Source organism: Sceloporus undulatus, chromosome 7, assembly GCF_019175285.1.
Source record: "Sceloporus undulatus isolate JIND9_A2432 ecotype Alabama chromosome 7, SceUnd_v1.1, whole genome shotgun sequence".
Classification (NCBI taxonomy): domain Eukaryota; kingdom Metazoa; phylum Chordata; class Lepidosauria; order Squamata; family Phrynosomatidae; genus Sceloporus; species Sceloporus undulatus.
The window spans coordinates 4,504,733-4,532,639 of NC_056528.1; the positions used below are offsets into that span (position 1 = coordinate 4,504,733).

The 27,907-nt window shown below is 45.4% G+C and overlaps 1 protein-coding gene across 6 annotated transcripts in view; it reads left to right on the top strand.

The window, feature by feature from the left end:
* AGRN (agrin) overlaps positions 1–27,907 on the top strand; it is a 268,660-nt gene that overhangs the window by 227,365 nt on the left and 13,388 nt on the right. For 4 of the 6 annotated variants that reach the window (XM_042479221.1, XM_042479223.1, XM_042479226.1 and 1 more), the window contains 18 exons: positions 45–150; positions 2,418–2,798; positions 3,484–3,618; positions 6,414–6,541; positions 6,723–6,837; positions 7,513–7,632; positions 8,937–9,284; positions 10,205–10,397; positions 11,777–11,992; positions 15,753–15,982; positions 16,737–16,871; positions 17,744–17,840; positions 18,115–18,279; positions 20,204–20,315; positions 21,273–21,284; positions 24,468–24,584; positions 25,449–25,638; positions 25,810–25,897. In XM_042479221.1, coding sequence (XP_042335155.1) covers positions 45–150; positions 2,418–2,798; positions 3,484–3,618; positions 6,414–6,541; positions 6,723–6,837; positions 7,513–7,632; positions 8,937–9,284; positions 10,205–10,397; positions 11,777–11,992; positions 15,753–15,982; positions 16,737–16,871; positions 17,744–17,840; positions 18,115–18,279; positions 20,204–20,315; positions 21,273–21,284; positions 24,468–24,584; positions 25,449–25,638; positions 25,810–25,897 — 2,888 coding nt within the window. The remainder of the gene's footprint in view (positions 1–44; positions 151–2,417; positions 2,799–3,483; positions 3,619–6,413; positions 6,542–6,722; positions 6,838–7,512; positions 7,633–8,936; positions 9,285–10,204; positions 10,398–11,776; positions 11,993–15,752; positions 15,983–16,736; positions 16,872–17,743; positions 17,841–18,114; positions 18,280–20,203; positions 20,316–21,272; positions 21,285–24,467; positions 24,585–25,448; positions 25,639–25,809; positions 25,898–27,907) is intronic. The other 2 variants (XM_042479222.1, XM_042479224.1) reach the window with 1 other exon arrangement.

The window sequence follows — 27,907 nt, forward strand, 5'->3', positions numbered from 1 at the left end:
CTCCTTCTTTCCCTCACACATACATGTATATACATGCATTCTAGGTCTGTGGCTCTGATGGTGTGACCTATGGTGACCAGTGCCAGCTGAGGACCATCGCATGCCGGCAAGGGCAAGTCATAGAGGTGAAGCATTTTGGCCAATGTCAAGGTGAGTCTTCTCAGTGCAACATCAGCCACCTTGTTGCACCAGTTGCACAACCCAGTCAAAACTCTGTCATTTACTAGTCACAACCACTACAATGTTCATTATTGCTTGATGGATGATAGGAGTTACTCTTTCTTCTGCGGTGGACAAGGTTTCACTTAAAAGACCAAGGCTGACTTTATGCAGTGGAAGAATTCAAAGATATAACCATGTTAGTCTGTAGAATCAGTACAATCTGCCCTCCTTGTGCTCATGTTGGTTTCTCCAAACTTGTGGACTTGGTCCAAAAAGATACCCTCTGATTTGGAAAGCGCCATCTTTTGAACTTGCTCTTGTACTTTCAGAGTACGGGTTAATTTTGGACAGAGGAGGGGAGAGATTTGAGATATGAATATAGGCACCTGGGGGGACTCCAGTCTTGGTGACAAGGTTTTGATCCTGTAATTGTTGAAAGTCAGATATCAGATTTGTTCTGAAACAGAAGGGAGCAAAGGCATACTCTTGATGCCTGATAAGGTACTATTGATTTTGACGTCTGCTATGCAAGCTAATCTGAGCTACTAACTTGAGCTGGAATCAAATTGGCAGGAGAGAGAAGTCTTGGGGGTTGCCTTAAATTCCAGCGGTGTTTTTGGAAAATGGTGTCTTTCCATTGTTCCCTCTTTCTTGTTCTATTAGAATGTTAGCATGCACCAATAGAAAGCATTGATTCACCGCACATGCCTTCATTTAAAACATTTTTATATACATTTATTATCTCGTCTTCTGGTCTCAAGGAGGAGTTGCTCGAGCTTAATGCAAAACCTTGGAAACATTATTTCTTGGGAATACCAATTCCAGGATGGCCTAGCTATGCTGCTTTTGGGTTTCTGAGAGTTGTGGCCCCAAAATCTAGCTTTTCCAAACACTCTAATGCAAGAAGAGAGTCTGACTCTTCCATCACCAAGGAAAGCTACTGCTGAATAACCTGCTCCAATATGGTTTGAGACCAAACCGAAGCTTCAAGGTCCAGAGCCTCCTCTCAGGCAGTCCATGGATGACGCTTGGGGTGAAAATGTTGCCCCCAACTTTCCAAAGTGCTCCACTCTTTCACCAAAGCATGGACTATAAAGAATAACTACTACTCCAGTGGATGGTTCACCTTGTTTTGAACAATCCCCTTTTCTGCTGGCTGTCTGGTCCATCTGCTCATGATCTGGGGACCACAAATAATGGGATTGAGGGATGCACAGTTGGAATACTTGTTGCCTACTGTTTATAAAGAAAGATTGTTTTACTATAGGCTTGCACCCTGTATCATGGCAATTTCTCCATTGCAGCCAGAAGTATTTATTCTGCAGAGAGCATTCATTTGCAAATCTGCCTTAGTTCACTAACAAAGTTATGTCTCTATTCCTGCTGCCCCATCAAACCTATGCTGCCAGAACTGGCACCTCTCAAACGTTCTGCCACATCCTACCTTTTCTAGATTTGCAATAATCCGCGGATGCTTTAAAAGCTTCTGCAATGGTCTCTGCATGCTCATGCTGTTATACATTTCCATCCCCATGTCCTCTCTCCAGTGAAGAGCATATGTCCCATTCTCCCCCACAACCAAACATCCATCAACTTTCTGACTGAGGGATTTTTGTTGCATTGTGCCTTTTGTTTCCAGCTGCATGCCGAAAACCAAATAAAACCTTGTAATTTGTATAGTGGGCATGGGCAATGTGAGACCTTAGGGAAGCATGCGCACAGTCCCCAGGAACAGGGGTCCAAATATGTTTTTGCCCTCCAAATGTAAATTTAGAGGATGTGAGGTTGCCATACTTTTTGGTTCTTATGCATACTAAGTCAAAGGCTTTCATAGCCGGCATCCATAGGGGTTTTTGGGGGGGGGGGTTGGACTATGTGGCCATGTTCTGGAAGAGTTTATTCCTGATGTTCAACAAGCATCTATGGTTGGCATCTTCAGAGATTCTGCTGGCAAAATGTCAGCAATAAACTCTTCGAGAACATGGCCACATAGCTCGAAAAACCTCACATGGGGTATAGTTGGACTGCAACCCTCTAAGGTCTCCGGCAGCCCCCTAGATTCCAGTGTTACTCCACCTTGGTATATAGCAATCTTACCCAGAGGTTGGTAGTCTCTGACCTCCCAGCAAACAATTCCCTGGGTAACCACCTATTGAACCCCTCCTGGCCAGCATGCCTGGCTTCTAGACCGTGTTGCAGTTTCCGTATCACCCTGGCTCAGTTCTAACCACTGCCTCCTTTTCTCTTCCTTCCAGAATCTATCACCCATGCCAGCCACACCACGCCACCCACCACCATAAGGCCCTCGGACTCCCTTATTATCCCTCCACCCCCTCAAACAACTCCCCAGACCTCGGAGCAGCCCAGGACAGCCACCGGCTCTAAGTACTTTGAAGACAAAGCCTCCCATCAGGGCCACCCAGTCACAAGGCGGATATCCACCACTCCTCACCCAGCCACAACCTCCTGGACGACACACAGCGTGCGCCAGACCACCGTTCGGCCTCTTTCGACTGCCCCGGTTGTCCCTGCTACCACCCAGCCGGCTTATGCTGAATCGGGCAGTGCGGAAGGCAGTGGGGAGCCAGAGATGGGCACCAGCGGGGATCAAGAAGGCAGCGGCACAGGTTCCGCAGGTGAGTCAATGTCACATTTGTGGTGCCATGTTAATGTTCGCTCACTGTTGTGTGTGCGCTCCAGTTACTCGCTTCAGGGCCCGAGTGGTTTGTTGAGCTGTCAATCTGGCCTAGGACATACTTCTCCAATGTAGGAGTCTGATGGATATGCCAGAGGCCTTCCACATATAACATATAATCTGTATAGCTAAGGCTGCTCTGTGGGCCCTTGTTCTAGTGACCTGTCAAGACGTGACCAACCTTTAAGTACTTTGGCAAACAAACTGGCCAAATAGTGTTTTGTGGGTTTTTCGGGCTATGCAGCCATGTTCTAGAAGAGTTTATTTCTCTGAAATGCAAGCCACAGATGCTGTTTTGTATGATTTGTGTGCAGTATGATTGCTGTTTTTTTCATGTTTGTCTTATATACATGTATTGCCTTTTATGAAATAAAATTTAATAGTAATAATAATAATAATAATAATAATAATAATAATGAAGAAAAATCCGAAGAGCTGGTACAGTACCAGACTCTCACTCCGAGCCTCACAAGTTCGCTGCATGGAAACATGCTTTTTCTTCCTCCGAAGATGCCAGCCACAGATGCTGGTGAAACATCAGGAAGAAACTCTTCTAGAACATGGCCACATAGCCTGAAAAACCCACAAAAAGACCTGTTCTTTTTCTTTTCTTGCCTACCTTGCAGGGGATGAAGAAACAGAAGAAACAAGGGTCACTGGTACCCCAGTTATAGAGAGAGCCACATGTTACAACACTCCCTTGGGATGCTGCTCTGACGGCAAGACTGCTGCCGCCGACGCAGAAGGAAGCAATTGCCCAGGTAAATATCACTTCTTGCTATATGGATGAAGAGCTTAGCCAATCTATACCTCACATTAGGAACACGTTTCCAACTTGTTTCAAGGGCACTTAATTCTTGTGGGCTCACCGCCCAGGAGTTCTAGGATCTGTCATTTTGCAAAAGTCTACATACCTCTTAAAGAAAGGGGAGGGGGACTCAGATCATTGCGAAATTGGCTAGGCACCATTACTCCATTTGTGGCAAGCATTCAGCTTGATAACTAGCTCTTGAAAATCTGTTTCGGACGGTTGCGCTTCTCCATCAGAGTGCGCTTGGCACTGTCACAAGGACCAGGCTCTAAGTTGCCTCACAAGCAACAACTCCTGGCGTTCTGTGAGGCTTCAGAACCTGTTGCAAACTACTGTAAGTGTAAACTGTACTCACAGACAAATTCTTGGTGGCTGAGTTGGTGTGTAATTCAGACCTTTCATATTATGTCTTTACTTTCTGCCTGCAATGCACAAACCTCGTCCAGTCTGTGTGATCATAGGAGTTGTAGTACAACACATAGGGATAACTAAGGCTGCCCTGTGGGCCCTTGCTCTAGTTCCAGTCAAGGAGTGACCAACCTGCTGTCCGTTTTCCCCATTTTGTAAATGGATCCAGTCCTTAAGATGCTGGAGGGCACATGTTGCTCACACAGAGGTGTAGATGTGAAGTTGAAGGCTTTCACGGCCGTCATCCATTGTTTTTTGTGGACTTTGAGGGCTATGTGACCGTGTTCTGGAAGAGTTTATTCCTGATCATTTTGCCAGCATCATTGTCTGAAGACGCCAGCCACAGATGCAGGTGAAATATCAGAAAAGGAGCTACAAAATACTGTATATACTCGGCTATAAGTCAACTTGACGTAGACGTCGAGGGCATGTTTGCCCCAAGTACCTAGTTTAGGGGGTTCAGGACAGTCTACCTAGCACACAGAGTTGTTTTCTCCCCAAGAGAGGATCAGATTGGAGGGGTTCAAGAGGAATGGCTGTGGTGGCCACCAGGGCAGTTGGCCCACTGTGCCTTAATGGCTGGGCCAACTCTGACTGCCAGTATTCAGACCCATTAGGTTTCCGCTGGCTGCTATTTTCTTCTGTGGAAAGTCCGGAACGCTTTGCGTTAACACCTAGGTGCCTATACTCCTCAAACCCTAAAATCATAGAGTTGGGAGGCATCACAAGGACCATCCAGTCCTATTCTGCCATGTAGGAACACAGAGTCAAAGCATTGTCGACAGACGGTCATCCAGCCTCTGTTGAAAGGCATCTAAAGAAGGAGTTCTTGATACAGAGGGCTGACTGTATATAGCTTTTGTGACAGGGAGGTGTGTATGTATGTGTATATAAGCTTTTGTGATAGGGAGGGGAAAAGATCACACCAACCGAGAAAATGAAGAGTTCGTCCATAATTGCTTACAATTTAACACATCCATAATTCAGTATATAAAAGGAAGGGGGATATATGACATTGGGAAATGAGGTGTCGTCAATACATTTTTCCAATACTGAGAAAGCAATAGGTCATGAAGTAAGATCAAGATGGTGCCTGAGAAATCCCACTTGTTCATTGAAGAAGAAATGGCAAAATTATTTGAAGACAAGGGGATAAAAGATGGAATTACCTTTCATATACAGTGGAACCTTGCCATACGCTGTCTTGACATACGCGGACTTGAGCGTACGCACTCAAGCCGCGGGGCGCGCGTGGGGTGGAAGGGGCGGTGCGTCCCATTCAATTGAATGGGCGCGCGCGCCCATTGCACCCCACACGCGCCCCGCCGCCACGCACATGCCCCATTGTTTCCAATGGGGCTCGAGCATAGGCGGAATTCACCTTATGCAGAGGGATCCGGAACGGATCCCCCCGCATAAGGCGAGGACCCACTGCATATGTCTTCTTCATATATATGAAATCATATATATGTCTTCATGCCTTCTTCTCTGCACAGCTGACTGTTATTTGATTGGTAAGCATTTAATGTTTCAGAAATTTCTGCACGTATATTGAAACATTAAAACAGTGCAACAAATCACATTAATACAGTTTAAATCAAGTAGGGGGGAATTAAATCTTTATGGTGCTGTTCTCATACTGCTACTGTAACTTATCCAGGTCTCTTTCTCTGACCCAAGTCTTTATCCCAAGAATGGAACTAAATGGAGATTCTCAAGAGCTAGAAGAAAGGATAGCTGTTCACTTACACGATTCCCCTTTCCCCAAATTCTCTCCTCCTTGGTCTTGTGGTTTCTTAGCAAAAACCACGTTGGAGAAGTAACTGCCCTTTCTTTACCCTCCTCCTGTTCTTCTTTTCCTATCATTTGTTCCTTTGGGTCCCCCTACAAATCCAGGTTGTGCATGCGGGCCTCCCCGAACCTTTGTATACGGTGTGTTTCCTACCTCCAGCTAACCATCTCTCTCTTGTTACTCAGCCAGTCCAGAATGGCCACCATCCCGGGTGGAGCTTGGAGGAACCTGTATGGTAAACGCTGCCAATTCTAAAAAGCCTTGGGTCGCTGCCATATTGACCCAACATTCTCAAAATACTAACCTTCCATAGCGCTGCCCGGTACCCATCCAGACTAACCCCCCAATTCTGGACCATCTATCTACCCATCTACCACCATCTTCTCGCTTCTCCTCTTCCCTACCAAGGGACTGAACACTCTGATTGTTTTGCTGTGAAAACGTATTTCTAAGAGTTGTTTCTGTCGGTTTCCCCCCAACGGCTGAGTTAACAAAGTCCTTTCTTCTTGGACTTCTCTCTTCTCTGACTTTCCCCTTCCCCGCAGCCACAAAAGTGTTCCAGGGAGTTCTCATCTTGGAAGAAGTGGAAGGCCAGGAGCTCTTTTACACACCAGAAATGGCCGACCCCAAATCGGAGCTCTTTGGGGAAACCGCCAGGAGCATTGAGAGCGCGGTGAGTACTGACCCAAAATACTAGTCTCCCAGGAATCTCTGGTGCCTCAACCATCTGTACGAAGGATGGAACTAAATGGAAAGGCTTAAGAGCTCAAAGTGAAGACAGTTGGCCCTTGCCTTCTGTAAGTCTGCTTTTGTGCTTTCCCCCCCTTTTCCTCTCCTACCTGCCTGACTGTTAGCTGGATGAACTTTTCCGCAACTCGGATGTCAAGAAGGATTTCAAGAGCATCCGGGTGCGAGACCTGGGCCAAAGCAATGCCGTGCGCGTCATCGTTGAGGCCCATTTCGACCCAGGTGAGCATAATCCTTGCACCCCATTTCCCTGCCTCTTTCTGCCAACATTTATGCAGAGAGTCTAGTCTCTCTGTGCATGCATGCATCCATTTGTAAAGGTTGAAAAAGTTACTTTTAGACTGCAATTGCCAGACACACATAAGCGCTGCGTGAATTCTGTGGTTTCTATTATCCAACAAAGGAACTTTTCCAAGCTCTTCCAGTTCTTCAGAAGCACAGGCAACACACAGATTTGTCCCTTTGGGTGAGATGGATGGGTGCAGAAACCTTTCCGCATGAAATAGAATCAATAGCTCTGCCTTTATCCTTAGGAATAGACTTGGTGCAGAATTTCCCCTTTTTAAGAGTCATCCCTATATTTCATGAGACAGTAAGAAAGAGGAGCAGGGAAAGATTGCTTAGCAACTGGGTCTATTGCCTGTTTTGAGGCTGGAGGGCATAAAAGTGTGATACCTTTCCTTCATTTCCAACGCCCTGCTCTTCAGACGTGTCCTTTGCTTGGCAAAATGCTGCAGCCACCGCAAGGACCAAAGCCTGTGTTTGGAATGGACCCTGGAGGCCATACTTAACGCCTTGTTTTCTATGGGAGATGGGTGTCATCAAAAGGGAAGGCGTTTTCTAGCTTCCGAGGCCTCGTTCTCTCACCTTTCCTTTCCTTTCCCGGTTGCTTTTCAGCCACCTCCTACACAGCCTCCGACATCCAGAGGGCCCTTCTGAAGCAGATCAAAGCCTCTAAGAAAAAGACCATCTCCGTGAAAAGACCTCAGCAGGAGAACATCAAATTCATGGACTTTGGTGCGTTCCCCCCTCCCACCGCCCTCATTCCTCTTGTCTTCTCCCTTCCTTGGCTTTAACTTTCTCTCCTTCAAAAGAGGGCTCTGCCTCGTTCCATTCAAGGCTTGTCAAAGAAACCCCATTGGTGTATTGTCCTCCCCCGCGCTCCCCTTCACTTCTCCTGTTCCAAAAAAGCTTGAGATTTTTAGAGGGCATCTTTATGTTGAAGAGAGACAATGCTCGCTTTCATTTCCAGCTCAGCAAAGTTCTCCGTCCCATTGAGGTGCAAGCCACATGGATCCCTCTAGACTCCCCCGGGGAGGATCTGTCTTGCCTAAGTCTCGAAAGCCTCCTTCATCTCTTTGGAAAGATGGAAGGAACGCTTGGTACCGCTGTTAATTAGCGCAAGTTCCCCCAACGCTTTTGATCTTCCGCCGAATCCAGGGTTGATACATCGCCCCCGCAAAGACATAGAGGGACAGTTCTCACATTACGGCGGATGGCTCACTTAATTCACAGCAGTCCTTAAGGGGGTTGGCGGAAATGTGTCACACGAACTAGGAACCCATAGGTTTAGGCTGTGCCAACAAATTGTAAAGTGTGCTTTGGAGCACTGATGCTCCAGCCCAAGTGTTGAGCAAATGACAGGATTGGGAAATGCCTCACTGTTTCCAAGAATACTCCGTGAATCACACAAGCTCCTACAAAAGTCATAGTCTGATCTAGTTTAGTATCCAGGAGTGGCCAACCTTATGCCTCAGAGACACAGCATCTCATAAGTTCAAAGGCGGAATAATATTTCCGAGCAAAGACAGAAGAACATGAAAACGTTGCACAGAATAATTCCTGAACTGGGAACAGTCTTTGAAAACTGCATAGGAAGAAAAATCCATCAGTGATATGTAAAGTCGAAGGCTTTCATGGCTGACATCCATAGGTTGCTCTTTTAGAGCATGGCCACATAGCCCGAAAAACCCACCACACAAAACCATCCGTGATACCTTTATTGGCCAACCAAAATGCACAATATACTTCTAGTATGGGAAGCTAGATATAAATTGATTGATGAGAAAGGAATATATTTATGGAAGATATTTAATTTTACAGAGAGTAGATTCAAAAATTAGGGTTGTATATAAAAATGAGTGTATCGTAGGTATAGAGGAATATGCAGTTTTCTTTTCCCTTTCTTGGTTTAGATAAGAATGTAATTTTAAATTATAAAAGCTCTTTATTATTTTGGAGCTGGGAAGCAGCATAGTGTTGGATACCTTGCGGCAGACAGTTCAATGTCCAAAACTATCCTCTCCCTCGTTGACTTGTAGATTGGATCCCCCAAGTCATCACCACTACAACCACTACCACAACAGCCACCACCATGGCCACAGCCGCTGCCACCACCCGCCGCTTCACCACCCCAGCTCTGCCTCGGGCGCTATACCCGGGGAGGACCAATGGTAAAACCTCTGGGGCAGTCACCACGAAGAGGCCCGTCACCACAGCGCCGCTTACCACTCCCCGGAAGAAACCGTTCCGCCCGCCACCAGCTACCAAGAAACCAGCACGGCCTTGTGATTCTCACCCCTGTCTCCATGGTGGCACTTGTGAAGATGATGGCCGGGACTTCACCTGCAGTTGTCCAGCTGGGAAAGGAGGAGCAGTATGTGAGAAGTGTACGTTTCTGGATGTGGACTCGTAACACAACCATCTTAAAACGTCCCATAATGTATGGCTGCTTTCAATACCTAATAGTGCAAAGAGGTGTGATCTAACTTTATAGCAATAGCAAGTACATTTCTATACTGCTTATCAGTGAACTAACACTCCCAAAGCGGTTTACAAGAGCCCTGGTGGCACAGTGGTTAAATGCTTGTCCTGCAGCCAACACTCACAAACCATAACGTTGTGAGTTCAATACACATATTCTATCAATCAATCACATATTCAATCAGTCGCATATTCTATCAATGATTGAATATGTGATTGATTGATTGATTGATAGAATATGTGACTGATAGAATATGTGATTGATAGAATATGTAGATAGAATATGTGATTGATAGAACATGTGATTGATAGAATATGTGAATGATAGAATATGTGATTGACTGATTGATTGATAGAATATGCGATTGATAGAATATGTGATTGATAGAATATGTGATTGACTGATTGATTGAATATGTGCTTGCTTGATTGATAGAACATGTGATTGATAGAATATGTGATTGACTGATTGATTGATTGATTGATTGATTGATAGACTATGTGATTGATTTTTATAGAATATGTGAATGAAGTGTGGATATGTGAATGAAGTGCGGATATGTGATTGAAGTGTGGATATATGATTGAAGTGTGATATGTGATTGATAGAATATGTGATTGATCGAATAAGTGATTGATTGAATATGTGATTGATAGGATATGTGATTGATTGCTTGCTTGCTTGATTGATTGATTGATAAAATATGTGACTGAAAGAATATGTGATTCATAGAATATGTGATCGATGGATAGAATATGCGACTGTTACGGTTCGAAACTTCATTTTCCATATCCCGTTATGACACGTTTCAATCTCTTCCATCAGCCATCAGATACTTCATCCCTAGTTTTGGTGGAAAGTCCTACCTGGCCTTCAAAATGATGAAGGCTTACCATACTGTGCGCATCGCCATGGAGTTCCGGGCCTCTGAACTCAGCGGGCTGCTTTTGTACAACGGGCAAAATCGTGGCAAGGATTTCATCTCCCTCGCACTTGTGAATGGCTTTGTGGAACTCAGGTGAGTAGTTTTATTGCTGGGCTGGGCATGTCCAAAGCGCCATGCCACCTGGTTTTTTTTAGTTATTCACATGAACGATCTCTTCAATCCTGTTCCATTTTGACTTCCAATAATAATAATAATAAATGTATTTCTTCCCCATCTCTCCAACAAGATCAAGGCGGCTTACATCAATAAAATCCATACAATACAATAAAATAAAATCCCATAATCCCCCTCCCTCCTTAACCCCAAATCAACAACAAGTTTGTAATTGTTTTATTAGTTACATTTCTATCTCACCTCTCTTCCAAGGAGCCAAATATGGTGGGCATGGTTTTCCTCTTTCTCACCTACCACCTTCGTTCTCATAACAACGATGTGCGCTCAGGCTGAGAAAGTGAAAAAGGAGACCCAGTGAGCTTCACAGCTTTATGGGGATTAGAAGCAAAGAATGCTGAGAGGGCAGAGCCATCACCAAAAAAATCAAGTTGCAAAATGCACTTAGGAGGCACATGAGTACCGTGCGAATCGGTAGAGAAGATATAAATAAAGTAGGGATGTGAAATGCTCTATTGTTTATGTAGATTTAGCCGAAGTGTCACAAATTAGATGCAGTTACCAATGAAGAATCCCAAAGACCCATGTAATAAATGCAGAGTACTTTAATGCAGAATGATCACTATGAAATGAGCAAAATAAACATGCCCACAAACATTGCTGTGTGATCTAGATTCCTAGCCAAACTGGCAAGCCTAGGGAAATGTCCAACCAGTTGAAGACAAGGCTTTGGAGGTTACAGGAGAGCGGTCACGCAAGGGGTCACTAATAGTTAAGCACCAACTGAACATAGCTAGTCCCGTTGCACATTACTTCTAGGATGCATGGCTCATATCTATAACAATGTTGAGAATAGGTTCCTTCTTCCAGGCAGGCCATGTGCTGCCAGAGGGACACTGTATTTTTGGTCATGGGTGTCTGCTGTTAAGATGCCCCTGGAAGGAATGAGCCTGGGATGTGCAGCTACTCAAAATGTGCTGGATCCCTATATCCATGTTCTTTCTTGAATGGGGTATCTTTCCCAAATTGGAGGAGTGTGCTTTTGGGTGCCGGAGGAGGCCTAGGACCATCCATTTTGAACAGGATCCACAGGGTGCCCACCACATTCTCTTGAAGCTGTAGATGTGAGAAAATAGTCCTGAGAGGGTCTCATCTACTTCTGGGTTAAGTCCTGAAAAGGAGGTGGTAGAGTGTGAATGCCAGTGATAGGTTGGTGGTCCCTAAATCTCTACCGCCCCATTATGCATTGGACATGTGCGCCAACTTTCTTCTCTTATTAGTTTTCTCTAAAACTTTACATTCCCAGAAAAATCTCTTCACGCTTCTCCGTTCTTCCCCAGGTTCAACACTGGCTCAGGGACGGGTATCATCACAAGCAGGGTGCCCATTGAGCCCGGTCGGTGGCATCAACTGGTGGTCAACCGGAACCGAAGGAACGGCATGCTCTCTGTGGACGGGGAGCCTCATGTCAATGGCGAGAGCCCGAGTGGCACCGACGGGCTGAATCTTGACACGGATCTCTTTGTCGGAGGGGCGCCGGAAGACCAAATAGCTGCGTGAGTATTGGGAATGGGAAGAACTGGGGTGTTCTGGAGCCCTGGAACAGTTGGAGATGGTAGCCTTTCTCTACCTCTTGCGTTCCCATCCGCTTAAGGGCTGTTCGACAGTGGAAAACACTCCCTCAGAGTGTGATGGAGTCTCCTTCTTTGGAGGTTTTTAAACAGAGGCTGGTTGGCCTTCTGTCAAAGGTGCGTTGACTGTGCATGGCAGGGGATTGGATTGGGTGGTCTCTTCCAGCTCTATGATTTTGTGAGTCTCCATCATGGAAGTCAAGGAGCACACATAGAATTGCCAGGTAGTCTCCCATTCAGGTACCAACCAACTTAGCTTCACCAAGGTGAGAGCCTCATATTCCTTCAAACTATGCCTTTAGTTTTTCTTTCAGCTGATGCCAGGGCAGTGCCACTTCTGGGCCAGGAGTCTCCTAGATTAATTAATAAAGGCGGCCTGAAACACAAGCACTTTCAGAAATATGGAGTAATAAATGACCCCATTAAAACAATAGAGGGGTATTGCTTCAGCCTTGTAGATACATTTTCCCAAAGCAGAGTCCCACAACTGCTTTTGAATGCCTTAAGTACCTTTATTTCACACCGGACCATGTATCTATTTATCCTAGTATATGCTGCTGCAATTGGCAGCAGTTCTTTGGGGTCTCACAAAGGTCTTTTTAAAATGAAGATGCCCAGAACTGAGATTGGGTCTTCTCCTTTTAAAGCAGGCACTAAAACAGTGATTCCCAAACTTTGGTCCTCCAGATGTTTTGGACTTTTGCTTCCAGAATTCCTGACTGTTGACAAAGCTGGCCGGGACTCCTGGGAGCTGAAGTCCAAAAGACTTGGAAGACTAAAGTTTAGAAATCCCTGCACTAAGATATGGGCCACTCCTTGTACATCACGTACAAGAGAAGAGGAACAGGAGTCACTGACAGGCCAATGCTTTCCATGCAGATTGTCCCAGTTTCAGTACTTTGCATCTCCAGCTGGAAACATCTCCTGGACTGGAAAACCTGGATAGCTTGACTGTTTGGAGGCATACTATGCTCAGATGAACATACGGATCTGACTTAATCTGTGGCAGCTTCCTATATTCCTAGTTCTCAAATCGGAAATGGGAAATGTGTGGCCTTTCAAAGGTTGTCAGGACCCCAGATACCATCAGCCCCAGATGTCAGGAGGGATGGGAGTTGCAGTTCATACATCTGGAAGAACACAGATTTCCCTTTCCTGGAATGCAAAACATCCAGTCCCGGGCATCTCCAGGTGGGGCTGAAAAGATTACTTTTCTGAGACTCCAGAGAGCTGCTCCCAGCCAATGTAGTTAATGCTGAGTAAGATGGATCAATAGCTGGACTTGATGGAATTAGATGTGGTTCCTTCTCAGATATACATGTGTCTCGGGAAATGGAGTGCAGAATTAGAGGCTTAAGGGAGTGGACTGTGGAGCCATAGCATATAAGAGGAATCCGGATGAATTGGGTTTCAGGTCCATTGTTGTCTAGCGCTGGGGGACCTACAATAGAGAAGTGTTTTCTGTAGGAACTTTTAGGTCCTCCAGCACAACTCTATGGCCAACTTCTAGCAGAGTTGCGCTGGAGGACCTAGAGCAGTGACGGTGAACCTGTGGCACGCGTGCCAGAGGTGGCACTCAGAGCCCTCCAGAAAGCCAGAGGGACATGGCACTTTGCAATAAATAAGTGGGTTTTGGGTTGTAGTTTGGGCACTCGGTCCCTAAAAGGTTCACCATCACTGACCTAGAGATTCCTAAAGAGAACATCTTAAAACCACAAACAATCACATCTGCAAAAGTCAAAGCTGCAAATGTAGAGGGACGACTGTATTTCTTTAACCTGAGATACCCAACATGAACACTGCAGGAGCATAGCATCTGGTCATCTTTAGAAGAAGAGCACCGCTAGACAACAATGGCCCTGAAATCCAATTCATGGAAAATTGATACAAAAGGGGAAAGAGCTGTCTTAGAACCGTTCTCTCCGGTGCGATCGCTTACTCGTTTTATAAAGAGTGTTTTTAAAAATGTGGATGAGCATTGAAATTCAGGTGAGTAAGGCATTCAAAACAGATTTATTTATATCCCTCTTTTCTTCTGTGAACGGCATTCGGAGTGGTTTCCCACAAGAGGATATAAAAGGCAACAACATTCTATAACAATCGAGTTGGTTATAAAAAACAAACGCAGATAATCAAAATGAGCAAAATCAAAGAGCAAACTATTCAGGTAATCAATACCACGCTCCGCTCCTCACAACAATGCATTACATACTTGAACAAACAGCAGGGCTATAACAATGACAGCCTTAAACTGCGAGTCACAATTTGTTTATCCAAAGTGGCAAAGAAAAAAACGACCCAGAACAAACAGCAAAAATTACCGAGAGGCAGAATTCTGCAGCGACCCAAGAGAATATAAATGAGCTGGAAAATGCCAGTGCAAATGGTTGGAACGCATGGGTAAAAATGAAAAACTGCTGTTGCAAAGTGCCACCCCGAAACAAGCCATTTGCTCTATCCACCCCGCATCTAGAAGTCGTGAAACTCTCAACATCGTGCAAAATTTTGCTGCCTCATTCAGCCATGGGCGGAAAACAGGATTCAGGGTGAACACATCCAGCATCAGCTGATGGGTCCCATGTCAGTGGGGCAGTACTCCAATCCAGGTTTTTGTTCAAACGTTAGAACCGCTTTCCATGGCGCAGTACAGACCGCCCAAAAACGGCAGTCTGCAGAGACCCATTTTTACTCCAGACGGACGCTATTGACGCTAGACCACGTTGCGTCCCTCCAGAGTAAAAAGAACCCGGGTTTTCCGGGTTCTTTTACTGGCACCTGGATTATATCATGAGTATGCCAATGGCGCACTCATGACGTAACGGATGCACCGCAATGTGCAGATGCTATGTGAAAGTGGTAGAGGCCGTGTGGATGAGATGCCGCCATCAAGCCACTGCCATTACATACTATGGTTCTGGACCGTGCGGTTGCCACACAGTCCAGAACCCTAGTATCACCGCCACCACTCCCCTTTCAGCCTGTCTGTCTCAGGCCTATGGTTCCGAGCCCTAGCTCCAGAACCTATTCAATTTGTTGGATTTTAGACTAATGGTTCCCAAACTTTGGTCTTCCAGAGTTGACTTCAACTCTCAGAAGCCCCAGCAGCTTGGCCAACTGTCAGGAAATCTGGGAGCTGAATTCCAAACCACTTGGAGGACCAGAGTTTGGGAATCACTGTTTAAACCTTTCTCGAACTCGGACACGATTCACTCCCTTCCTGACATGGGAGTCACCGATGGCCACAGTGCACACCTGGAGCTGCATCCACACTGCAGAATTAATGCAGTTTGACACCGCTGTAACTATATGCATTTGTAACTATATCCACTCCACTATATGCATCTGAGGAAGTAGACTGAAGTCTCCGAAAGCTCATGCTGCCAACTTCTCCTTCTTTGGTGGTCTTTAAACAGAGGCTGGATGGCCATCTCTCAGGGCTGCTTTGACTGTGAGTTCCCGCATAGCAGAGGTTGGATTGGATGGCCCTCAGGGTCTCTTCCAACTCTATGATTCTATGAAATTCACTATAAGTCGACAGGCACATAAGCACACACTTTGTCTGCAGTGGCTATACTGGCTGGGGATACTGGTCACCCAGCCCCTCTCTCTTAAGAAACAATGCCTTACCTGGCTTGCCAGCAATACTGAATATTTGCCCCCTCTTATGCTCCTCCGTTCCTTTCAGGGTGGCTGAGCGGACCTCGGTCACAACCGGCCTAAAGGGCTGCATCCGCTTGCTGGACGTGAACAACCAGATGTACGACCTGCGGGAGAAAGGCAGCGATGTGCTGTATGGCAGCGGAGTGGGCGAGTGTGGCAACAACCCTTGCCACCCCAACCCTTGCCACCATGGTGGCCTCTGCCACGTCAAAGAAGCCGAGATGTTCCACTGCGAATGCCTCCATGGTTATACAGGTTGGTGCAACAGAGCTGTGGGGTAAGCAGACATGTGGAAGGGGAGGGTGATCTTAACCTGTTATCCCTGATAGGCTAATTTTCTATGTACAGGGTTATAGTTGGAAAAGGCAACCTATTTATAATAGGTAATAATAAGGATGATGATGTTTAATTTTGGACTGGAGGGCCCTTGTGGCCTCTTCCAACTCTTATGATTCTATGATTCTCTATGGGCAAGTATTCTCCAATGATTGTCTATGGGTTCTGTTGTTACAGTGGAGCCTTGCTATCCACTGGAGTTTGGTCCCAGGACCCGCTGAGAATACCAAAATCTGTAGATGCTCAAGTGTTATTATATACAATGCCACGTTCAAATGGTGTCCCTTATATAAAATGTTAAGGTCAAGGTTTACCTTTTGGACTTTTTTTTTTCCTGGAGGGAAGGGTATTTTCAAGCTGTGGATCAGTGATGTCCAAACTCTGGCTCTCCAGGTGTTTTGGACTTCAGCTCCCAGCATCCCAGACCCTTGGCCAAGGTGGCTGAGGCTTCTGGGAGCTGAAGTCCAAAACACCTGGAGGGCCAGAGTTTGGACATGGCTGCTGCAGATGAATGCCGAATCTGTGGCTATGGAGGGGCAACAGTTCTGTGGATGCAGAATCTGTGGCTACTGAGGGCCAACTGCACTTTATAGCCAATGAAAGCAGATAATGATAACACACTAAAACAAATGCACGACTATCAGACCTACTTTTCTCTCTCTTCTTCCATCAGGGCCGACCTGTGCCGATGAAAGGAATCCTTGCGACCCCAACCCCTGCCACATTTCCGCGACTTGCTTGGTGTTGCCCGAGGGGGGTGCCAAATGCGAATGCCCCATGGGGCGGGAAGGGGAGTTCTGCGAATCAGGTTAGCTGGACTCTGATCTCTGTTGGTTCAGAAAATTACAGGGGACAGGGCAGCAAATTGGGAAATAATGATGGAGCAATGATGTGGGATGGACAATAGTTCTGTTTGCTAAATGCAACTTCAAGAAAACTGCTAAGAGAGGGGAAAGAGATGGCAGGACGGAGCATGGCTATATGCTCCTGTGCATGGATGCCACCGTGGAACCTCCTTGTTCCCTGACTGTAAGATTATTCCCTAATTCTGCTCCTCCTCCATCCATTTGTTTATTTGTTTTATTTAAACCCAAACAGCTTATAATAATTTAAAACAAAATTCAACTAAAATCTTATTTTGGAAAAAGCTTTAAAACCGTTAAACAAACAATTCTATTCTTTTAAAATGCACTTCGTTAAAACAGTTTAAAAGACATTTCAAGTACAACTGAAAACCCACATCCCTTCGCCTGATTTGGGAGGTGGAGGTTGGAAGTTGAGAATATAACCCAGTATCTGTTTTGAAGCCCAAGGCTTTCATGGATGGCATCCATAGTTTGTTATGAATGGCATGATCAGATCTGGGGAGTTTATTCCTGACGTTTCACCAGCATCTGTGGTTCCCTGAAGATGCCAGCCACAGATGCTGGCAAAACATCAGGCATAAACTCTTCTAGAACATGGCCACATAGTCCGAAAAACCCACAAAAAACAATATGTATTCATTTGCAGATATGGCTCATTGAACTCAATGGGGCTGACGTTTGGTTGCATCACCAGTATACACTCTTCTCTCTCGCTCTTCCTTTCTCTTCCCAATCCCACCCCAGTACAATCCACATCTATTACTTAATCTGGATTTTTCCAGTGTTCATTCATTTGCTTTTCCCCTCTTCTCAGTCACAGAACTGGACCAGACGGTGCCCTTCCTGCCAGAGTTTAACGGATTCTCCTACCTGGAGTTGAATGGGCTCCAGACTTTCGTGCCAGACTTACAGTAAGTTTTCTTCCCCGCCACTTCTCCTCCGTCCTTCATGTTTCACTTTCACTTGCCCAGAAATGACGCATTTAAATGGGGCCTGATGGTGGATTGTGCTTTATGTGAAGTCCAGCCTCTGTATTGCTTGCTCAGACTAGTGGCAACTTACTTGCATGATCAGATCTGGGGATGTTTTCTGGAGTCACTCCAGCATCGGTGGGTCTCTGGATATGTTACGTTGTTGTTATCGAAGCTGGTGTGAATGCTGAGGTTCATCTGTTCAATATTGCAGGGACAAGATGACCATGGAAGTTGTGTTCCTGGCGAAGAACCCAAGTGGCATGATTTTCTACAACGGGCAGAAGACTGATGGCAAAGGCGACTTCATTTCCCTGTCCTTGCATGATGGCTACTTGGAATACAGATATGACCTGGGCAAAGGAGCCGCTGTGATCAAGTAAGTCCATTTCCCTTCAGCAAGAACAGTAATAAAGCCTTAGGCCTGTTACAGACTGCCAAAATAAAGCTGCTTTGGATCTCTTTGGAGGTATGCTGTTTAAATGATGCATGCATCCTAAGAATCCGGAAGCTGCACCAAAGCTGCACTCCAGTGCTTAGGAATGGAGTGTGGCTTTGGCGCGACCTCTCTCACTGTCTGTAAGGAAAACAACAACAACAATGTGTTTCTAGCTTTAATATTGGTTGATACAGAAAAGAACTGACTGGACTCTTGGAGGTTTCTCATTCATAAAGCCTTGTTCATAAGTCAAAGGTGACTTGTCTCTGTGAATGAAGGTAGCCTTGGCCTCGGTGGTCTTGCCATTGTCCACTACAGAGCGGTTCGATACAAACTAGTTATTATGGTTGTGCTCAGTCTTCCTAAAGTAGTTTACTTGCCTTTGTCATCCCTTCCCAATGGAGAAAAGAGTCTGCTGCTCTTTTAACCCCCATCCAAGCAGATACAAATATCCCACTGAGTGCCTTAATCTGGATTATTTTCTGAATCCAAGGAGAATTGCAGTGTATCGTATTGCATAAAAAGGCCCTGTGTTCAGGAGAGGTATGGGTGCCGAATCAAAAATATCTCAAGAATGTCCGTTCTGGACTCCCCTCCCGCACAAAAATGGAAACTCGCCTATATTCAAGCCCCATAGGCTTAAATGGGGTGCCTGCCCATGAGCGCATGCAAGGGGTGAACCCCATTGAAAATAATGGAGGTCGCCCCTCCATGAATATTCAGGACTGCAGACCTCAAGTCCGCAAGAAAGGAGGGATGACTGTACTGCCATGGAGATAGCATTTCTTTTGGAATTGCTTTCAACCCTCTTTATTTGCAAAGGAAGGAAGGAAGGATCAACAACACTAATACAGTAATAATGTTGGGATAATTTTTGTCCAGGCTATTTTTTGGTCTCTTAAAAAACCCACTGTAAATGGCATGTAGCTGAAATTTGGAGACATTGGCTACAACTCTTTGGGTGACAATGTTTTAAAAGACCTAGTTCTGTCTGAATTCTGGAACCAAAGATGACTCTGAGAATTCAGATATCCTGGATTCAAGAAACCCTGGATGAGGGTTAAGATTAGCTGTGCGACTTTCTATCCATGGCTGGATAAAATGTGGAAGAGGGGCTTTTCTGTGCTGTATCTAAGTTATAAGCTCCTTGTTCAGGATGTCAGTTGGGCCTGGTATCTCTTAACCTTGCAGCACCTACTATAAGGTCATTTTTATTCTCCAGACATACCAATTTCCAGAATCGTTCACACTTGCAAGGATTGTGCCAGAACAGGGACTTAGCACCTTATGACAGCACAAGCCTGTCCAGATTTTACTTACTTGGACAGTAACTACTGTAGTACATGGAGGGCAGAGTTTAGGAAAATCACATTTCTTTGGAGTATAGCCCTCAGTCATGCATGTTGACTAGGGGCCCTTTCACACAAAAGAGGTATAGAGCTTTCATTCCACTTTAACTGCCATGAGGGCATCCTATGGAGTCCTGGGGTTTGAACTATAGAGAGGCACTAGAGCTCTCTGGTGGAGAATCCCAAATACCCCTACCTAAACTGTAAATCCCAGTTATAGGAAAAGAGCGTGATACAAACAAAGATGATGATGATGATGATGATGATGATGATGATGATGATGATGATGATACCCCAGGCTTCCATAGGATGGAACCATGACTGTTATAGCGCAATGATAGTGTTATAACTGTTTGGTGTGAAGGGATCCTGGGAGTTCCTGCACATAATAGTCCAAAAAAGGAACTGCTCCCAACTTTAAGTTTGCATAGGATAGTAGCCTTAAACTGAAAAGAATGAACAAGATTTCTGTTACTCTGTTTCTCACTTCTTCTCTCTTGCCACGTCCTTCCTAGGAGCAAGGAACCAATTCCCCTGAACACCTGGACCAGTGTCTTACTGGAAAGGAACGCACGCAAAGGGGTGATGCGGATCAATAACGGCGAACGGATCATGGGAGAGTCTCCGGTAAGCCAGATGGCTGTTTTAGTGCACTGGGAACATACTTAAGGAAATCCCAGGTGGATCAGGCCAAAGGTATCTCTGTTCAGCATTTGCTCTCCAGCATAGCTAGATACGTCTAGGTAGCCCGCATGAAGGCAATAGCTTCCTGCCCAGTGTTTGTCCATTGTGGATTTAATATCCCTCTTTCAAAGGCCAAAGAAATAACTTGAAGGCACACGACAACTCCTTGCAATGCTGTTTTGTACCCAGCAAAACTGGGTAGTGGCTCTCAAGGTCCTGCTGGGAAAACACTGAACATCCCACCAGCCTCAAGTTTGCCTGTTCCTACCTTAAAGCCTTTCCCGAATCCTATGCACCATACAAAAAATCCTTGGTATTGTAGCCAGCCTGGAAAGGGGTCCCTTGAAGATGGGAGCTTTTAATAAAAGTCCCACCGAGGTATGTATGCTCCACTTTCAGACGGTTGGCCTTAAGACCCCTGTCTCCCAGCTAGCCAATAATCTCAAAAGGAGCAGTTTCTTTCCCCCTTTTTTAAAGGCTGAGAAAGAAAACGCGCCTCAGAAAGGGGAATAGGAAAAGAAAGGACCCCGAGACTCTCCGCAAAGGGAACATAGGAATGCCTGTGGCTTGTGTCTGATCTTGTACATGCGCTCCCTTTTCTCCTCTTCTGAGCTTTAAAGCGCTGTGTTTGAAAGGAGCTGCCTTGCGTCTTCCAGGGTTTGATCCTTTCCTTTCAGGGTTTGATCCTCTCCCTCCCTTCCACCCCATTGCTTCCTTCTATGCCGTTCCTCCCTTGGTTGCCCATTAAATGAGGGGATGGGTTGGCGCTTGCTTCTTGGGACTTCTCTGCCTGATGATATTACTCCACTGATCTCTTGCTTTGTCTCTTTCTCCTTCGGTGTTCCTTTGTGTTTCTTCCTTCCACTCCCCTTCTCCTTCCTCCTGCTGTCTGGATTTCAGAAATCCCGTAAGGTAAAGATAAGTATAACAGTCCTCCGCTCGGCTCCATCTCACCCAGCACCAGTGCATCCTTTCTGTTTCTTTGCTCCTTCATCCAAACAACCGTGAATGATCATACCCGCCACCCACTGCTTTTTTCCATCTTGTACAAAAATCAGTTGTTCTTTTTTGATATAGATATATATAGAATAGATGCTTCCCTTTTTCTTTTTTTAAAGACTCATTAATCTCAACGGGTTGTTTCCTTCCTCTGCATTTCCACAAAGATCAGCCATTCTCCCATCTTTAATATCATTGAACATTAGATAGTCTCTCTTTTTATTTTAACACAATTAACGGTGGTTTGGATGCTATGACTTGGATGCTATGACTTAAGAGTGACACCTTTGAGAATAGGGTGAGTGATATTTTGGAAGAAAGGGAGGGAACTAAGCTTAATATTAACCGTCTAATTAATGATAATAATAATTGTAAGCCACTCCGAGAGCCTTTAGGGCTGAAGGTTGTGAGTTCAATCCCAGCCAGGGCTCTGGGTCGACTCAGCCTGGCATCCTTCGGTCGGTCGCTAAAATGAGTCCCCAGGTTGTTGGGGGCAATTGGCTTACACTTTGTAAACCGCTTAGTACCCCAGTAAGCGGTGTATAGAAATGTACTTGCTATTGCTATTGCTATGCTACAGCATATACCAGAAATAGAGCAACAACTGCAAAGACCATGTTGTCTACTACACTGGTGAGAGTAGAGCCTGGAGTGTTATGTTTTTGGACTACAATTCCCTGAATGCCCCACCAAGGCAGGCTAGTTGTAAAAGTACAAACAAAAATCCATCAGTGATACCTTTATTGACCAACCAAAATGCACATCTTTACTATGGACTGAGATAACATGCAGGCATCTAACATCTCCAATTATTTTTCCCCCTCCTGTTTGGTTTGTAACATCTTGCCTGATGAAGAAGTTCATGGAGCTTCGAAAGGTTGCAGCAAGTATATTGTGCTTTTCGGTTAGCCAGTAAAAGTATCACTGATGGATGTTTCTGTTTGCACTTGTTAAATGGCCAACACGGCTACCCCTGCATATCTTCTAGTTGTAAAAGTAGCATTTCCAAACTTGAGTAAGAGATGTTCCCCACTAAAGCAGACTCCTTTGTAAATGCTAGATGTATTTAAGCAGAGGTTGCATGGCAATTTGCTAGGGATGCTGTGGTTGTATCCTGTATTGCGGAGCCAACTCTGATCAGTGTGTGACAAAGTATGGGTTGTTGCCCATGGAAGGAATATGGAATTGAAACAGGGGGATGGCATGGGCATATCAAGTGGGGAGAACCTAGCGAAGGATTTGTTTCTAATCTGATTAAGATGCTCCTTTCATCTCATCTTCCAAGCTTCTTTGGTTTTCAAAAAGAGCAGCCATGGGGTATCTCTGGCACAGGCTCTCACTTTGGGAGGCTGGGCTCACAACAGTCGCATGTCCAGTTAATGCAGAGATGGATGGAAATAGGAGCCAGGGCAATGTAGGGCTGCCACCTTTCTTGCAGGCAGATGCTTTATCTCTTTAACAGATGGTGAGAGCAATGGGTGGCAGAAACATAGTTCAGTGGTAGAACACCTGCATTGCTTGCAGAAGGCTTGAATCTCATGTAAAATGAGGCAGAGGGCAGGTGATAGAGAAGGATCCTGAACCTGAATGGATTCTGCCATATGCCAGGTCAGGCTGTTCATCCATCTAAACTCCTATTGTCTCCTTTGACAACTTCTTCAGGGTCGGAGACAAAGAAAGGACCTCTCACTTGCCCCTTTTAACTGGAGATACCAAGAACTAAACTTGGGACTTTCTCCAGGCACAGGATACCTTTTGCCACTGAGTTTTGCTCCCTCCCCATGAACAAAAACTTACTTTTGGGGGTGATAACCCCAGAATCACCTACCTGCCATGCCGCTTGGGGGGCTTCTAGGAGCGGTAGTCCAAAAACATACATTTTCCAAGCACTGCCTATGAGTTCGACCCCTTCCAGTCTAGACAATACTAGGCTAGGTGGGCAAATAATCTTACTTAATATAAAGCAGCTTCCAGTGTCCAAATGTTGTATAAGCAGGTTGAAATCCAGCTGCTGAAATGTCCTCATCACAATATCTTGTTCAAGGGAACTTAGGCCTGTTACAGACTGCCAAAATAAAGCTGCTTCGGGTCTCTTTGGAGGCATGCTATTTAAATGACGCATGGGTCCTAAGAGTCCGGAGGTCGCGCCAAAGACACACTCCATTCCTAAGCACTGGAGTGCAGCTTTGGTGCAGCTTCCGGATTCTTAGGATGCATGCATCATTTAAACAGCATGCCTCCAAAGAGACCCAAAGCAGCTTTATTTTGGCAGTCTGTAACAGGCCTTAATTTCTTAGGTTGCTTCAGTGCTTTGGGGGCTTAATCTAGACCAGCGGTTCTCAACCTCCCTAATGCCCACATGGTCATTCTACTCCCAAAGGGGGTGTGACCCACAGATTGAGAACCACTGATCTAGACTTTAAGAGCCACATTAGGGTTCTTAAAGTCCAATTGAGAACCCCAAAGGGGTCACGACCCACAGGTTAAGAACCACTGTACTAGATTATTATAGATTATGGTGCCAACCTTGGGTCTTAGGTGACCCCTGTGAAAGGGTCATTCTACCCCCAAAGGGGTTGCGACCCATAAAATGAGAACCACTGATCTAGACTTTAAATGTATGCTCCCTTTAGCTTCAGTACTCTTAAAGATTTGGTGTCCTACTGATACTGCTTCTAATGGATTGCTATTTGTTGTACCATTGTTAAAGAAACTGAGAATGTCCCTAGAAACTGGACCCATGTTTTTTTTAGCAAACTGTTTAAAAAATGCAAAAGGCTTGGGAGGCCCAGATTCTTGCTTCTAGGATTCCTAGCGATTACTGTTTTTATGACATTAAACTTTCCAAAGAAATAGAGCTTGGGGAAGTTCCTTTTCTGGATTACAGTTCCCCAAAATCTCCCAGCTGACACAAGCAATAGGTTTTTGAGAGGCTTAGTCTGGGACAATAACTTTCCCAAGCTCTGCAGCGATTCTCAAGCGATGGGGTCCTTGGTTCTTGGTTTGCTTTTCCTCCCCTTTGCCCCCCAGACAGACAGATACTTGGCTTCCATTTTGGGTCTTCTCCTTTCTCATTGCTTTTTCCCTCTGGTCCAGCTTCCTCACACGTCTCTCAACCTGAAGGAGCCCCTCTATGTTGGAGGAGCGCCCGACTTCAGCAAACTGGCCCGGGCTGCTGCCATGTCCACCAGCTTTGATGGAGCCATCCAGAAGGTAAGATGGAACCGCGATGTCCTGGGTGTTTGTTAAAAGGTAGTTGTATTTATCACAGCGATTCATTTAAGCTGTGATTATGTATGTAGTGTATAGTATATGTAATAAAGTAAGGGATCTGTTAGGTGAGAGGGAGAACATGGAACGAATCATCACTTTCCAAGCTTTAGCATACCTAGCAGCCCAAGTCTTTCCTGATAAGGTTTGGTTTCCAGATATTTGATCATCTTGGTCTACATGTCTTGGTTGCTTAGTGGAGGGAATCTCAGCAGATGTTGCTTATTGTGAAAGAAAGCCACACGCCACACTTGCTGAAATTCCTTCTTCTAGACAACCATTAAAAGTACAGGAGCTGTCTCCAGTTTTCATCTTAGTAACCCAAAATCATTTAGAGCTAGGATGTTAAACTCAGAGATATGAGCTAGATTTAGATTAGATAGAGAAGACTGTTATGTAAAGGGTAAAGTGAGAGATGAGACAATGAAAGGCAGGAGTTTGTGTTTGGGGTCAGTTAGGATAGGAATATTTAAAGAACACTTTTCAGTCTCTGTTTCTGTCTGCAAACCTGTGTTGAGAAGAGGCACCCATCTCCATTGCCCTCCTCTGAACCTATATGAAGGTCTGTTGAGAAGAGGTACCCATCTCTATAGCCCTTCTCTGAATCTATATGAAGGTCTATCGAGAAGAGGTACCCATCTCCAATGAGAAGGCAACATGATCACTTTCTTTCTAATTCTAAAAGACTAAAGCTGGAAGAATAACAGGGGGGATAACTTGTAGTGAGGTTTCCCTGTTGCATGACTGGTTTAATCCTCTCAAATTCTTATTTTTTTCCTTCTCCTTCCACTTCTCCCAACTGCTCAGATTTCCATAAAGGGCATCCCGGTGCTCAAGGAGGAGAACATCCACAGTGCCATTGAGATCTCCACTTTCCGCTTCCACCCCTGCACCCAGAAGCCCAGCCCTTGCCAGAATGGAGGGATGTGCAATCCCCGCATGGAGAGTTACGAATGCGCCTGTCAGAGGGGCTTCTTTGGGGCCCACTGTGAGAAAGGTGAGGCTGTGGTGGTCTAGAATGCAAGACCGATTGTCATGGTGGGAAGATGTGTCAATAAAGCTTGGAAACAAATATATATGTGCTCCTGTCCCACCTGCAATCCATCTCCAGCATATAAAAAAGTATACCCATAACAGTAAACTCATGTTTTTGTTTCTCTCCCTCTAGTCATCATTGAGAAGGCGGCAGGAGACTCCGAGGCCATTGCCTTCAATGGCAGGACTTACATAGAATACCACAATGCTGTGACCAAGAGGTAAATGCTTGGGCTACGGATTTATGTGCGCAGGGCTGTGTCTATGAGAGGAGAGGTAGGATTGCCAAAATTCAATCCAGAGCTTAACATCTGATGATGGGAATCAGAGGAAAACCACTTTCTTTGCCCATTCTGCCCTCCAAGGACATTGGGAAAGGGAGAAATGAAAGCATCGCTTCTCCCAATATTAATTTTTCTCCCTCCCCATGAAATTTTCCTTCACTTCTCAAATTTAGAGCATTGTAGACTGTGAAACATTGAAAACTGTTTACACCTAGAACTGTTATATTTGCTGCATTTGCATTATCTTGGGGTCCATACAGACAGGCCAAAATAAAGCTGCTTCGGGTCACTTTGGAGGCATGCTGTTTAAATGCTGCATGCGTCCTAAGAATCCAGAAGCCACACCAAAGCCACAATCCAGTCCTAAGGACTGGAGCGCAGCCTTGACGCAACTTCTGGCCTCTTAAGATGCATGTGTCATTTAAACAGCATCCCTCCAAAATGACCCAAAGCAGCTTTATTTTGGCCTGTCTGTATGGGCCCTTGGTAAACTTTCCTGCCCCTGTTCTTTGGATGCCTAAATTCGATTTCTAAATGCTCAGCTGATGTTCTGAGTTAGTGGAATGCTAGCAATGTATGCGCCGGAGGAAATTTTCATACTGCGATGCCAATCCCATTTCAAAAAGTTTAAAAATACAAGCCGACTTAGTGGTTCGCAGAACAAAAGCATCCTTCTCGGCCAGTTTTCTGTTTCCCAGCAAGCGGCCATCTGGGTCTTTCTGGGAAGCTGAAGTGCAAAGTATGAAGATGATGGTCTTTCCCTGTTCTTGGTGTCCCGCATTTGCTGATCAGAGAGTCCCTGCCCCAGTTAAGATGATATATCCAGCAATCGCAGCCGAAGCAGTGCCAATAGATACTCTGTTAGAGCATAGAGACGTTATTACCATTCCCAGAATCCCCCAGCCAGCATGGCCAATGGTTCAAAAAGAGGAATTTTGCCAAACCTTGGTGCTTTTGAATCCCAGCCATCATGTCTGCCCACCATTGTATGTATTTTCCTATCTCATAAATAACTCTTTTTGTTTGACATGTCTTGACTCTTGGCCCCATAGTTATTGTCTCTGTAACCTATCTGGGGCGGAGGCTTTTTCCTCCGGTGTTTTCCATTTCAGGGTCTACATGGGGAATTCTGGGGTTTATGGATACAGCTGAGCAACCTCTTTCTCCACCTCTTGTTTTCCATAGTCCCTTTGGAGAATGTTGTATGTTATTTCTCTCTTGCGCTGTCTTTCCTGTGTCCATCTCTCTCTTTCTCTTTCCGTTTGTCCTGAATGTCTCTGTTTCTTTGTTTTCAAGCCAACTGACCAATGAGATCCCAGCGTAAGTAGACCTCCTTGCTTTCCACACACCCCACTGATGCGCACCTTTCCACACTAACCATCCTGCCACTTGCTGATCCTCCATGTCACTCCGTCCCCACATTACGGTTCACTTGGGAATAAACACCGAAAGTGCACCTTCTTTGGGAACAAGCCCAATATCCCTCAAGTGACCATCTGCACCTTCACTTAACTGACTTTTTGCCACCCTTTCGGTCCCGCTGTCAGAAGTCTTACAGGAGACCAAACCCTAGAAAGTTACTTTCAAGAGGAATTATTAGGATGATGTGCTGAAGACATTCACAGATAAGCAATGGTAGGACGATGCTCTGGTCTGCCACTCTCAAATCCTCCCCATCACCAACATTGGCATCTAGTGCTTTCCATGTCACTGGTATGGCGAACCCACCCTGGTTTTTATTCTGCACTTTAAAGGACTTATTTAATGTGCTGAACATTAAGGGGGGGATTTCAGCACCATAGTTAAGGCCTTTAAAGTTTGGATTAAAACCCAGAGTAGTTTTGCCTCTCCGCTGATACCGAAGGCACCAGCTGCCAGTGGATATTGCTGTGACAAAGATTCCCTCTGGACACCTGATGTGTTTCAAGGCAACGATGTGATGGATCT